The following is a 14,760-nucleotide window of genomic DNA, read 5'->3' as shown; positions in this document are numbered from 1 at the left end:
TGACCTTTTTTTCCTTCCCTCACTAGTACACACACAGCATCTTGACTCTTTCTTCTCTGAAAGTTTTCTCAAACCCGGAGAACCACGATGATCATCAGTTGCATTTTTTTCTTGCAGCCGTTCATCTGACAAGGCTTCAATTATCATTACAGTATATACATATCTGGAAACAACTTTCCTTCCATTATTATGCTCTTTGTATAATATGTAAGAGTTCAGCACCATTCTTGACATTATGTTAAAAGCTACCTCCTACCGGTAACGAAGAGTGCACCTCTCAACCAAATGCGCGTACAGCATCATGTCTGATGTGTCAATTCCACCCATATACTGATTGTACTTGAGTATTATTTCTGGCTTTTTTACTGTTTTATTTTTATTTTTGACTTCAATATCACCAGAACCAACTTTACTTGACAATAAGATAATGGGGGTACGCTGGGATTCTTTCTCTCGGCACGCACACGCTAGTATCGGACCTGACTTACAATACATCTTTTCTCCAATTCCAAATTTCTTTCTAAATTGCTCTGGCAAATATTTCTTGCTTTTTCTTACAGTACCGGTAATGTATGTACCTAATTTATAAAGACTTTTTACAAGTGGTACTGACATGAAAAAGTTGTCTACAAAGATATGATATCCCTTGTTCAAATAATTGCCCAAACACAGTATCTTCTGGACAACACAGTAACCTAAGCCATGTCTTGCAATCTCAGCCTTATCTTTGGCTTTTGGCTTCTCTGTAAGTATAAAACCCAAGACAATAGTGCATTATACAGTCACACAGCATCCAGAATATGATTCCCCATTGGTGTTGGTGTTTGATTGGCAAATACTGTAATAGGTAAGTGTGACATTTAGTGCCAACTAGACTCTCATCAATACTAAGTTGTTCATGAGGTGTGTAATGATGTCTAAATACATTATTAGCATGATCTACCAATGGCTGGTACTTGATACATGGGTCATAATCAGTATGGCCTGGTGCTGGACATTTCTCACTATCCACAAGATGAAAACATTTCATAAGGTGTCTAAATTGGTGGGCAGAGAACATTTTACCAAACCATGGAAATGCCTGTGACGGTTTTGTGCTCCAGTATGGAAGCATTGTGGGACTTTTATTGAGTCCCATAATTAGTAAGCAAGCAATAAAAGCTCTTACCTCAGTAATTGTCACATTCTTCCATTTCTTATACGGTTTGGACAATGTAGCACGTTTAGTTATAAACTGTTTACCTGAGTGATTTGTTTCAGTTACAATAAGCTGCAGCAACATTGTAGTAAAGAACAGATTGAAATATTCTATCACAGGATATCCTGTTGGCAGCATATGTTTTGGTTGTGTCTGCTCTGATGTGGTAACAGCTGTACTGTTTCAGGTGCAATTACTTCAGTGTATTGTACATCTTGCATTTCGTCTTCACTTTCATTCACAATATCATCAAGTACATCACTTTCACTTTCTGAACTGTTGCTACGTACGCTAAAACATTCTGTATCACTAGTACATTCTAAAAGTTCACAAATCTCTTCGTCCGTAAGTCGTCTGCTGTGGCCTGGTGTAGGTCACATTTTTCACAAAAAACGAAGAAAATAAACAAACTGTAAACTCTTAACATGAAGAAAAACACACAGAAACAATGATAAATAATAGTACTCGGCAAAAACAAGAATGTAGAATGCAATAACACAATGTAAACATGTACTGCGAAACACAACATCAATAAAGAAACGATGCAAAAGTGGAATAATTGAACGCTAATATTTCACTGAAACAATGCTCAATTGTTGATAGCTTTCAACCTACACATGGCTCGAGATAAAGAGCAGCCGTAATCAGCACGCCAACACCATCTAGTGCCCGATTCTATAAGCTAAACAAGACTAAGCAGAGTACCGACAAATCGACACCCTGACAGTATTAGCATCAGTAGGGGGTGACGATAGATCATTACCTTGACATTCAAAGGGTTAATAAACTTGTATGGTACAATGATGGAAGAATGTTATCTGTAGGGCTGCAAAAACTGAGCAAATAGTTTGTCATGAAACACAAAGACGCATTCACAAAGAATTTGCTCTATTATTGTGTGATGTGTAAACAATGGATATAAGCAGCAGATGATACATACCTCTTTAGATTCCTTATCATAACTCCCTGTAGATTCATAGACCACCTCCTGGTAGAACTGATATAGGTGTGGCTAAGTGTAGTTATGCTTGCTTGTGTCGCAGACATGAGAGTGAAGTTCTCTACTCCTTTCATTAGCAAACTAGAATTACAAATGCTCAAGTTAAATGAGATGATGGTAATAGCTCATGCATATCATCAGACTGCATATAGAATCATATTCACAAAAATCACAACACCTGGAACAGCTAGAGATAGGACACTCATATTCACAGAAGGACGTTCACATTCAGAGAACATATACATCAGTATGTTCTGCAGAAATGATTAGCATTTCAGTCACCTCAGTTCAGAATGTGTTCTGTGATGGCGTCTATGCATATAAGGTATGAATGGTGTCCTGTGCCATCCATGCTGCGTTTTGTTGGTTCCAAATTTCATCTATGGTGATTGGCATTAGATCACAGTGCTGCACTCATTGTTTCACCATATCCCACACATTTTTGATTGGTGGCAAGTCTGGTGATCTGGCAAGCCAGGGCCGAAAGGGTCTGGCTACTGCTCACAAGACATCATTCACATAGGCCACACTGGTCACAGTGCCCTGTTCACATGCCAGCTATGATTAATGGTTGTACCCAATAGCATCCCACACTATTATGCCTCAGTTGGCAATGTATGTCTTGTGTGAAAGCAGTCACTGTGATATGGCTCTGCTTATAATAACTGGTGATGGACTGTCACCTCTGGTAGTGTGTGATATGCTGGACTGTTCCATTGTTGTGCCAGAGCTGAGGAGGACACAGATCTGTCCTTTAGTGTGATTCATATGAGGTGTTGATCTTCTTGGGGGGAGGGGAGGGGGGTTGGATGGTGAGCCCTGACCTATCTTTTCGGGAGGGGAGGGGGGTTGGATGGTGAGCCCTGACCTATCTTTTCATGTTCTATGGCCTTCTGTGAACCATTCTGTACACACCCATTGCGCTGCTGAAACACACGCAAGTTGCTGAAGTGGTGTCAAATCGTAAGACTTGCACCTGGTGAACAGTGTACCCAATGGGAGGCCCTAGTCACATGGCATTTATATTTCATTATCAAATTATTAATAAGATGTTTAGGTAAATATACATCAATTACGTTTTAGTTAATATATGTATATGTATGCTAGAGATAATGCTCATGCTGTCTGATTCACCACTAACAAAATTATTACATGAGTTTTGGCATAGTTAAAAATCTGAAAAAATTGGTATTACTTGACATTATATGGTGAACTATGGTGCTACTTCATATACCACTCAGCATGTGAGTGATATATGAAGTTGGGGTATGTCACATTGCAAACAGCTGGTTTGACTCCCGCAGGACAGATTGAATTTGACAGGCAACTGTGAGCTGGTGTGAATGTGTTTTGGAGCAGCCAACTGTCAGATGGCTGTGACAGGCGAACTGAGTGGAGGAAGAGGTGGCTAGCAAGCCATGAGGCCCAGCAATCATCAAGGTTTTTCCAGGCAGGATGAGAGGTGTGTTCTGGCGACCTGGTCATGGGACAAGCTAATGTGGAGGGATCTGTGACTTGAGATGCTGTCACTAATATAATTTTAATGAAAATATATTGACTCACTAAAAGAATGTTAAGAGAAAAACCTATGACAGTTTTGGAATTATTGCAATGGGATGAGGTCATTGAACATAAATCCATGTCTGAAGCTTTAATAGTTGAAAAGTTATTGACATTATTACCATTATTGTTCATAGTAAATTGTAATAACTGAATCCATCATGAAAGTCAACTTTCTGATACACCAGATGAAAGACAATTATGCCTGCAAATAAATTAAGATCATTTTTCTAACTAAACAACTATACAAATGCTATAAGCAATTGTTCATTTGCATAAATAGTGCCACAACTATGAATACCTCCACAGAGATACAAATGATCTTACCAGCATGAGTTTCTTCCCATTATATTATAATAATTTTCAATGTGTGTTGAACTGTAATTGTGATTTATAAAACAGGTTATGTTAGTGTTTTGACTAGAGTGCCAAATGTGGCAATTTGTGTGTTTGGGATTTTTTTGAAATTGTTAAAGTAATGTGTAAATGAGTTTGTTAAGAGATTGGAAAATGTCTGCGAAGATTTTCATATATTTTATCATAAGCTATGGTATGAAACTGTTATGAAAATTATGAATGGTGGTCAGGATGAAAGTATGTGCACTGAATCAAGGACTGCTCGTGTGATCGAACCTTTAAGATTAGATTAGATTTACTTTCATTCCAATTGATACGTAGTGAGGAGGTCCTCCGGGATGTAGAACATGTCAGAAAAACAATAATACATGACAAATATTTACAACTAAAACAAATAAGCTAATGTACCATTCCATAGGTCTCAAGTGGAATGATCATTATTTTTTAATGAAGACTATATGAAAGAATCATTTTACAAATACTAATGCACTGAATTTAAAATAAAAAAGTCTTTTTATTTATTTACAATGAACACATTACTGCACTGAAATAGTGCAGAAGTTAAGATTGTACTTACACACACACACACACACACACACACACACACACACACACACACACACACACTTATTTACAATGAACACATTACTGCACTGAAATTGTGCAGAAGTTATATTATATATATATAGACACACACACCAATCAGTTGGGTCTACTGAGAAATTCATCAATGGAGTAGAGGGGGTTGGCCACCAATAAATCCTTTAGGCTTCTCTTAAACTGAATTTCATTGGTTGTTAAGCTTTTAATGGCTGCTGGCAGTATGTGTAGGGCAGAGCTCATAACCTTTTGCCTGTTGTCTTGCATCTGGATTGTTGGTGAGGTATTTCATCTGGAGCTGGTAAAGCTATGGGTGGTGTGTATGCCACAACTGTTATTTTCATGTAACAGGGCTTGTACATTGTGATATAGTGCCTGCTACAGAGTATAATGCTACATCTCCACTAAGAAATACCAAAAATTTGCGCTGGTAATAGACACCGTACAGTTATTTAATGAGTTATTTATATTTTTCGCATATGTTGTGCTTCTCTAAAAAATAATTAAAAGATATTTATACCAAAGTTAAATTAAATCTGTTTTGAGCGATGTTATTAGTCTTTGGGATTTCAACCAACAGGTCCAACCTCAGAACAACTTTCATTAAATTATTCACTAATGTCTCACTGCTAATATAAGACTTTCGTATTAACATCATTATGTTGCATTGTAAGACTACAGAGTGAGTATATGGCTACCCTCTATTGACATTAGCAAGCCACACTCAAAGTTAATGGCCGTACATTGCCCACACCCTGGTAAATCTGCACAAATGTCATAACTTTCTTTCTTAAAGATGAATTACCCAACAACAATATGACATTACTGAATGAAAATACATCAAATATTGCAAATTACTGATTGGTCTCTCCCCAAGATTTACAATGATTCTAAGTGCAAATGTAGCTGAACTAAGTAGTTTTAGCAGTTAAAATGTGCATTTTTCCTGTTTAAATTCTCATCAATAGGGGCACTGCTGTCCAGGATGTCTCTAGACATGTTTTCATTGGTTACTGGGGCTCAGTTTGAAACAGGACTCATCACTGAAAACAGTTCTAGTCCAATCAATGAGATTTCAGACCAAAGACATGTCTGGAGACACTACCAGACAGCGGTGACTGTCAGCCACCAAATGGCCCAACAACCCTTATGATAGTCCAGACCCCATTTTGTTGCCCTTCATGGAAAGCCATCCTGGGCTTAAAATTCATCAATATAATGCCTGCCCACACATGGTGAGAGTTCTACTGCTTGTCTGCATGCTTACCAAACCCTCTCTTGGCCAGCAACGTTACCACATTTCTCCTGAATTGAAAATGTTTGAAGCATTACGGGCAGCGTCCTCCAACCATCTTGTGATTTTGATGATCTAACAGGCCAATGAGACATACTTTGGCACGATATCCCACAATAGGACATCCAATAATTCTATCAATTAATGTCGAGCTGAATAAGTGCTTGCATAAGGGCCGAAGATAGACCAACATGTCATTGACTTGTGCAATTTGTGAATCTCTTTCTCTTGAATAAATCATCCAATTTTTCAGAAATTTTAATCATTTGTTTGTCTGTACATGTACATCACATCTACCAAATTTGGTCCCATTCAGACAATTCCTTTGTGATGCTTCAGCTTTTTATCATAGAGTGTATAATAATCAAAAGTGGACCTAAGATAGAGTCTTGTGGAGCCACATTAGTATTTCTCCCCAGTCAGAGGAATCTCCCTTGCTTATATTGGTGGAATTACTAAGTATGACTTCCTGCATTCATATGGATTATCTTATCATCATAGTCCTTATGCAAAATGTATGTTGATGGGAATAGAAACATTCTGTAGATACCATCAAATGTGAGTTTCCTAAATTTTCTCAATAGTGCCTCATGAAAACATCATCTTCCCTCCAGGGATTCCCATTTCAGTTCACAATTTCCACAATATTAGTGTGCTGACTCTGAAGTGTCCACTGTAGGTGGCACAAGGAAAAAATACCCAAGTAAAAACTGATTATTCAGTTCATGTAACACAAATAAACAGTTTTCTCTCATGGGAATTAGTGTTGAACATGATAACTAAAAAGAAGTTATATCTAGAATACTGCATGAACATGAATAATAACAGACAGTGAAACTGAATCTGACATAAGTTAATGTGGGACATTAACTGAACAAATAGAAACAAGAGTAATATTTGTCACAATAGATTGGATTGTGAACTTTCCTGCCATTTGGTGTACCACTATCAAAGTCTGTAAGAGATGTGCACAAGTTAAAGCATGGTGTAAGTGCCAATGAATAACACAAGAAATACTACAGAGTCCAACTTCTGGTCACAAAGGTGGTGGCCATATCTTCTTCAGAGTAGAGGTCACAAACAGTGTAGGTCCATAGCTGGCAGCTCCTCACATTGAATGTCAAAATGGACAGCCAGTGTTGTAGTGGTGATTCAAAAGTGAGATCCTGCTTGATGGAATGTTTTCACAGTTGGGACCTGGCCCAGGAAGATCACCTGAAGTGAACTGGCCAGTGTAGCACAGACGCCAGCCAAAATACTGCTCTGGCTCCAGGATACTGTACGTACTACTTTCGGGCTATTTGACACTCCGTTATTGCTCTATACATTTATTAATCACCTGGTCTCAGAGACTCGCATTCCTCTTTACACAAAGTTTGGAAAGACTTTGTTTTTAGTGGTTAAATTATTCTTATTCAGTTTTTCTATCCCATTCATGGAATCTACATCATTTGTTTCAGGTTGGCAGACATGAGTGGAGCACTGAACAATGTTTCTGCATGGGCCAGAAAGAATTTAGAACTTGCTTTGACTGCATCTTAGGGATGAGGAGTCAGATGTTAACCTCAACTCAGAAGACTCTTATGTTCCTTCAAAAGACAATGAGGAAATGTCACAATACAGCTCTGACAGTGGACTTACATGTGATGAAGGTGAACATTGTTAGTGTCAGTGGTGTTGAGAAACAGCTGAAATCATTAAAATTGAACAAACCTCCAGCCTTCCATGGAATCCATGTCACATTATATAGTGAATTTATGGCTGAGTTAGTCACTCTTCTCACTATAATTTATTGTAGATGCTTTGAACAAAAAATTGTAGACAGTTCTTGGAAAAAGGCACAAGTCACATCCATCTACAAGAAGGGTAGTAGAAGTGATCCACAAAACTACCATCCAATATCCTTGACATCAGTTTGTTGTAGAATCTAAGAACATATTCTGAGCTCAAACATAATGAGGTATCTTGAACAGAATGACCTTCTCACGTCAACAAGCATGGTTTTCAAAAACATCAATCATGTGAAACTCAACTCGCACTTTTTTCAAATGACACACTGAAAGCTTTGGATCAAGGCAACCAGTTAGATGCAGTGTTCCTTGATTTCCAAAGAAAATTTGACTCAGTACTGTACCTATGCTTATTGTCAAAAGTACAATTATATGGGGTGTCAAGTGAAATTTGTGACTGAATTGAGGACTTTTTGATAGGGAGGACACAGTATGTTATCTTGTATGCACAGTAATTGTCAGATGTGGAAGTAACTTTGGGTGTGCCCCAGGAAAATGTGTTGGGATCCTTGCTGCTCGTGTTGTTTATTAATCACCTTGCAGACATTATTAATAGTTAATTAGGCTTTTTGCAGATGATACAGTTATCTGTAATGAAGTACTATCGGAGAGAAGCTGCATAAATATTCAGACATATCTTGATAAGATTTCAACACGGTGCAGTGATTGGCAACTTGCTCTAAATTTCAGAAAAGTAAAATTGTGCACTTCACATAGCAAAAAAATTTTGCATCCTATGATTATAACAACAATGAGTCACTGTTGGAATCTGACAACCTGGGTGTAACACTTTGTAGGGATATGAAATGGAATGATAACATAGGTATGGTCATGGGTAACGCAGGTGGTAGACTTCAGTTTATTGGTAGACTACTGGGGAAGTGCAATCAGTCTACTTAAGAGATTGCTTACAAATCATTTGTACAACCCATCCAAGAACATTCCACAAGTGAGGACTGAGTAAAATATGGCGCCGGGTAAAAGTGTACAAATTGCCGATCCCGCAGTTCCAATGAATTTCGACCGTAATAAGTGCAAAATATGTTCGAAAAGAGTTATACGAGGTATTCTGTGTATTAACTGTAATTACTGGTATCACGAAAAATGCATCAAAGTTAACCTGAAATACTTTAACAGTGAAGAACAGTGGACATGCCACCAGTGCATCATACAAGCAACTGAATCCAAAGTAAACAACACTCTAAAAACGCAGGATCACATAATTATGTCATTGAAACAAGAAATAATGGACCTCAACCTGAGGCTTGAAAGCCTACTGGTGAAGTATCATGAACTATTAGTGAAGTGTAATGAACTTGAAGTGGCAGTAACCAATAAAACCACGAACAATGAACTCGTTATCCACACACCGAACGTAAATATCGGTAACAAAAACTGGCATTTGATGGGACAACGTACTACGAGAAATACTCAAGCCATAAATTGTGCTCAGAATGCAATGCTCAGTAATCATGTGTTGTCTAGCGCCACGTGTGACCGTAGCCCTGTAAAATCTGAATGTAAACAAACTGCAACTGAAAACAAGGCTAATGTAGGGGGTACGCCTATGTGAAATGGATCCAGAAAGTGATTTTAAAAGTGTAACTACTGATAACTGCCGGGTGCAAGATGCTAGCAAGGTCAATTTGCAGTCTAACTTTGCTCAATATCTTACGCAAAAATTAACCCAAAGTGAACAATCCGCCATAAAGTGTATGAATAATCTGCCGACGAACATGTCTCAAGCACCAATATATGTGCAGGACAAAAATGAAAGAAATTCCAGAACGTTACATAGCAAGAAAATCTCAGAAAAAATGAAAGTACTAATATTAAGTGACAGTCATGGAAGAGACTGTGCTCAAATACTGCAAGACAAACTAGGGCCCTCATACCAGGTAAAAAGCATAGTAAAACCTGGCGCCCCACTAAAAGAAGTGATAAAAAATTCAGAATATTTGACAAGAAGCTTTGGTACACGTGATACTTTGATTGTAATAGGTGGTTCTAACGACACAGAAAAACCTCTCGATCTAATGTTGAAGCATGTGGTAGAACCACTGGAACCAATACTCGCTCTAAGTCACAAAATGAATATCATTATCCATCCTATACCCAGGAGATATGATGTTCAAAATTTAAATAGTAAAATTAATACTGCAAACCTCCACCTGATACAGGCTCTGAATTTAGCTAAACACGCGTACAAAAAAAGAATTGCTGTGAACTTTGAAATAGAGAGACTAGCCAGAAACCACTTCACAACACATGGCTTACACCTAAACAAATGTGGCAAGGAGATTATCTGCAATAGACTGGCCTTCCTGACAACTATGGGTGACAATAAGAAACCAAAAGTCAGAAACCATAAACAGACGCTAATAAGCAATTGGATAAAGACAAACAAGATGGGAAATAAAAAGAGTAATAGTGGCCATACTGTGCAAACTACACTAGACAAATGGGTCACGAAGTCACAGAGACGAAACACAAACCCCCTGAACCCTCAAAAAGGTCAGGAACCTGAAAGGATCAATAATGTGATGGTGAACATTATCGAGACATCCCTCCAAAACGTCAATGTGATGCCTCAACAGTGTGAAGTGCATGTGGATACTTTTCAGGCCCACCTGGAAGATGAGATGGCTGCCAAGGACGACCAACAGAACCAGCACAACTGCTCAGACGTCAACATACCTGGAATACAGCACAATTTAAACTAAAGGTCAGTGACACAGTAACTATGACTTCGAGCCCCCTGAGTAAACCCCACTCAGACCTGAAAATCTATTATTACAATGTCCAATCCTTGAGCAACAAAACTGATGACTTAAGCATTTTGCTGACCAGTGAAATCGGTGATATCTCAGTAGTATGCCTAGCAGAGCACTGGCTCTGCACTGATGTGGTTAAGCTAATCTCACTACCTAACTTCAAATTGTGTGAACACTACTCCAGATCAAATGATGGACATGGTGGGGTTGCCATCTTCATTAAACAACACATAGAATATAGCCCACTTCCTACCCTAAAGGAAATAGGAACAGATAAAATATTTGAATGTGCAGCCATAAAGCTTACAGATCTAAATCTAATTGTAGCTACAATCTACCGTCCCCCCTCCAGTAGTATTAATGATTTTCTGTTACAAATGGACTTGTTTCTATCCAAAATAAGTCAGTGGAAACAGGAGGTGATTATATGTGGTGACTTTAATACAGACTTTCTCACCCACAACAGAAACAGGGAAACATTGATTAACATTGCAAAAACTTATAATCTGCATGGCCTTGTAAACGAGCCCATTAGAATAACACCCACATCCAAGACAACTCTAGATCAAATTTTTGCAAATAGAAACAAACTTAACCCAACTCTAGAAGAATACAATGCAGGATTCAGTGACCACCAAGCTGTCATTCTAAAGGTCGTTGTTAGCAAAGATGCCTCAAACCCAGTCCCACCTAAAACTTTATGAAGGTTTTTCACCCAAGAGAACTTGAACAAGCTAAATGCCCTCCTTAGTAAAGAAAAGTGGACAGAGATGTACACAGCCAATGATGTCAACATGAAATTCAACATATTTCTTGACAAAATGATCCACCACTTTGAAGAGGCCTTTCCACAAAAACCAGTAAGAATAAATAATAATAGAAACAAGAGTTGGATTACACCAGCTATAAAAATCTCTTGCAAACATAAAAGAATACTGCACATGTTATGTAAACAAAGTAGTGACTCCCCCCAACTAACAGAATACTATAAAAACTACACATGTATCCTAAGAAGAGTGATAAGACAAGCAAAAAGGATGCAGAATGATGAGTACATTGACAAATCCACCAATAAAGTAAAAGTAATGTGGAATATCATAAAAAGGGAAAGAGGGGAAATGAAAGCTTCACATACGAACATAGAAATCAACTCCACAATGAATCTATATCTAATCCCGAAGTTGTGATGAACTCATTCAACAATTTCTTTACAAGCATAGCTGAAAAACTGGTCCAAAATAATCCTAACACAAATTACCAACCAGCAAACCAAAAATATCACACATGTGCAGAGTCAATTTTCATTACCAAAGTCACTGAAAATGATGTTGCAAAAGCCCTCAGAGAGTTAAAAGATTCATATTCAGCTGGAATTGATGGTATCCCAGCAGCTGTAATCAAAAATTGTGAACACGCAATTGCTGAACCATTAACTCACCTCTGTGACTGTTCTTTCCAGGCAGGTATCTTCCCTGAAGCTCTGAAACTTTCTAAAGTAATTCCTGTCTTCAAAAAGGTGATAATAAAGATATGAATAACTATAGGCCTATCTCAATCTCATCCTGCTTTTCTAAAGTTTTTGAAAAAATAATGTCCAAAAAAATGATGGACTTCATTGAAAAAAAAAGATTTACTAAGTTTAGCTCAACATGGGTTCAGAAGCAACAAATCTACTGGAACTGCAGTATATGATTGCATAAATACACTTTTAGAACTATTAGACAGAAAACAACCCATAACAGGCATATTTCTGGATCTGTCAAAGGCTTTTGACACTGTTGACCACAAAATATTACTGGAAAAATTAGAACACTACACTATCAGAGGAATTGCAAACAACTGGATTGCTACATTCCTAACCAATCGGATGCAGAGAGTCAGCATGAAATATACTAATAGACAAAACAACTCAATAACCGAAATACTATCAAGTAATAAAATTGTAAAGCAAGGTGTTCCACAGGGCTCAGTATTGGGACCCCTACTTTTCCTCCTGTATATTAATGACTTGAGACTGAATGTTGATGCACACAAAACGATAATATTTGCTGATGACACAACTGTACTCCTCAAAGGGGAGAATACAGAGGCTGTGCAAAAAGCTGTGAACTTGGCTACTGATCAACTCAGCAACTGGGCAAAAATCAACAGATTAACTATCAACACCAAAAAGACAGCTTCCTTGAACTTCCACACAACACAAAATGCAAATTCCTCTCAGCCATCTGTTACTATAAATAACCAGTCAATAGATACCGACATTGTTTTCAAATTCCTAGGTTTGTGGATTCAAGATAACCTGTAATGGAATACACATACAGGAAAGGTAAATGCCAGGATTTGTACTGGCTGTTATGCATTGAGTGTACTGAAAACATGTGCTAGCCTGAAAATATTAACCAGTGCATACTACGCTTATATACAAGCCCACCTAAAATATGGTGTAATATTCTGGGGAAATGCTCCAACTGCTCTAAGCACATTCATAATCCAGAAGAGAGCAATGAGGATTATTACTGGGAGCAAACCCAGAGACTCCTGCAAACCCATCTTCAGAAAGTTGGAAATCCTTACACTGCCTTGCCTCTACATTCTTGAGACTCTAAAATTCTTCAGAAAACACATAGTGCCAACTGACCCCAGAGTCGTAAAAAATAGTGAAATACATTAACACAACACCAGGAAAAACGCAAACCTGCATGTTATACGTACAAACACTCAACTGTGTAAAAAGGGAGTTTTCCACATGGGCCTCCAACTGTTCAACAATCTTCCCACTAGTATTAAGTCCATTGAAGACAACATAAAATTTAGCAAAGCCGTGAAGTCATATTTGTTGTGTCACTGTTTTTACTCTGTAAATGAATACTTAGAACAATAACCTTGCTGTTTGTGTTAAATTGAAAACATTGAGCAATATAATACATTAGAATACTATAGGCTTACATTAATACATGTTAACAATGTTAAATGATATTTTCTGACATCTGCAACACACTGTGTACCATCAGATCACATGGAATAAATAAATTTATTTAAGTGTGTGGGACCCATGCCAGGTGCGACTAACACGGGATATTAAACGTATACAGAGAAAGGTAGCAAGAATGGTCACAGGTTTATTTAAACCACAGGACAGTTTCACAGAGATACTGAAGGAACTGAAATGACAAACTCTTGAAGGCAGGTGTAAACTATCCTGAGAAAGGCCGTTAACAAAGTTTCAGGAACCAGCTTGAAATGATCGCTCTGGGGGTGTAGTAAGACCCCCTATGTATCGCTCACACACAGATCATGAGGATAAGATTAGAGTAATTACTGCATGCACAGAGGCATTCAAACAATCATTCTTCCCGCACTCCATACACGAATGGAAGAGGAAGGAACCCTAATAATTGGTCAAATGGGATGTACACTCTGCCATTCACCTCATGGTGGTTTGCAGAGTAAAGATGTAAATGTAGAACGTAAAACTACAGTGACAACAGAAGACATGGGATCGCCTACCAACCAAGCAGGGCACAAGGATATAGATAGTAGCATACCATCAAGGGGTCATTTTAGGGAAAGAAATTTTATTTGGAAAAAAGATTCAATCCAACCCATAAACAGCTGCTTCAGTAGAAATAGTATAAAAACTGAAACAGCCACACTCAAAGGCCCTGTGAAACATTTACTTCATCCCACAACTGAAAACATTTGGGGACTCCTTTTTACCCCTGATATTCTTGAGCACATTGTCACATGGACTAACATGAAATTGAATTCCATGCAAGAGAATACCTAATTCAGTGAAACTCCTATCAGCTGACAGGCCTAGTTGAAATAAAAGCATTATTGAATTGTTAATTTTGAGCTGTATTCACATATCAGCTAGAGATTCACTATCATCACTTTTTTCCACAGGGCCCACAGGCAGGGCAATATACCATGCCATGATGTCCAAAAAATGCTATAGTATTCTTTTCATAGCGTTTCAATTTGATAACTCTAGAATCTGCTGGACCAGGGAAGAAATGTATCTGACAGGTGCAATTTCAGAAGTACTCACTAGGTTCACAAGAAAGTGCCAGCAAATTTACAAAACTGGATACTCTGCCTGTGTTGATGAGACACTTGTCCCATTCCAGGAGAGATACAAATTTAGGATGTATATGCCTAACAAAGCACCTAAAACTGGCATGAAA

The 14,760-nt window shown here is 38.0% G+C and overlaps 1 protein-coding gene across 1 annotated transcript; it reads right to left on the bottom strand.

Moving 5' to 3' along the window:
* Positions 1–252: 252 nt before the first annotated feature.
* Positions 253–1,625, bottom strand: LOC124616488 (piggyBac transposable element-derived protein 4-like). Its single transcript, XM_047144799.1, has 4 exons — positions 1,610–1,625; positions 1,396–1,562; positions 877–1,270; positions 253–743 (listed from the first exon to the last, which is right to left on the bottom strand). The coding sequence occupies exons 1-4, from the start codon at positions 1,623–1,625 to the stop codon at positions 253–255; spliced, it is 1,068 nt and encodes a 355-aa protein (XP_047000755.1).
* Between the last annotated feature and the right edge of the window lie 13,135 nt (positions 1,626–14,760).

The sequence above is a fragment of the Schistocerca americana genome, chromosome 5 (assembly GCF_021461395.2).
Source record: "Schistocerca americana isolate TAMUIC-IGC-003095 chromosome 5, iqSchAmer2.1, whole genome shotgun sequence".
In the NCBI taxonomy this organism is placed as follows: domain Eukaryota; kingdom Metazoa; phylum Arthropoda; class Insecta; order Orthoptera; family Acrididae; genus Schistocerca; species Schistocerca americana.
The sequence above is the reverse complement of the archived record's forward strand: the minus strand, read 5'-3'. Positions and strand labels throughout refer to the sequence as shown.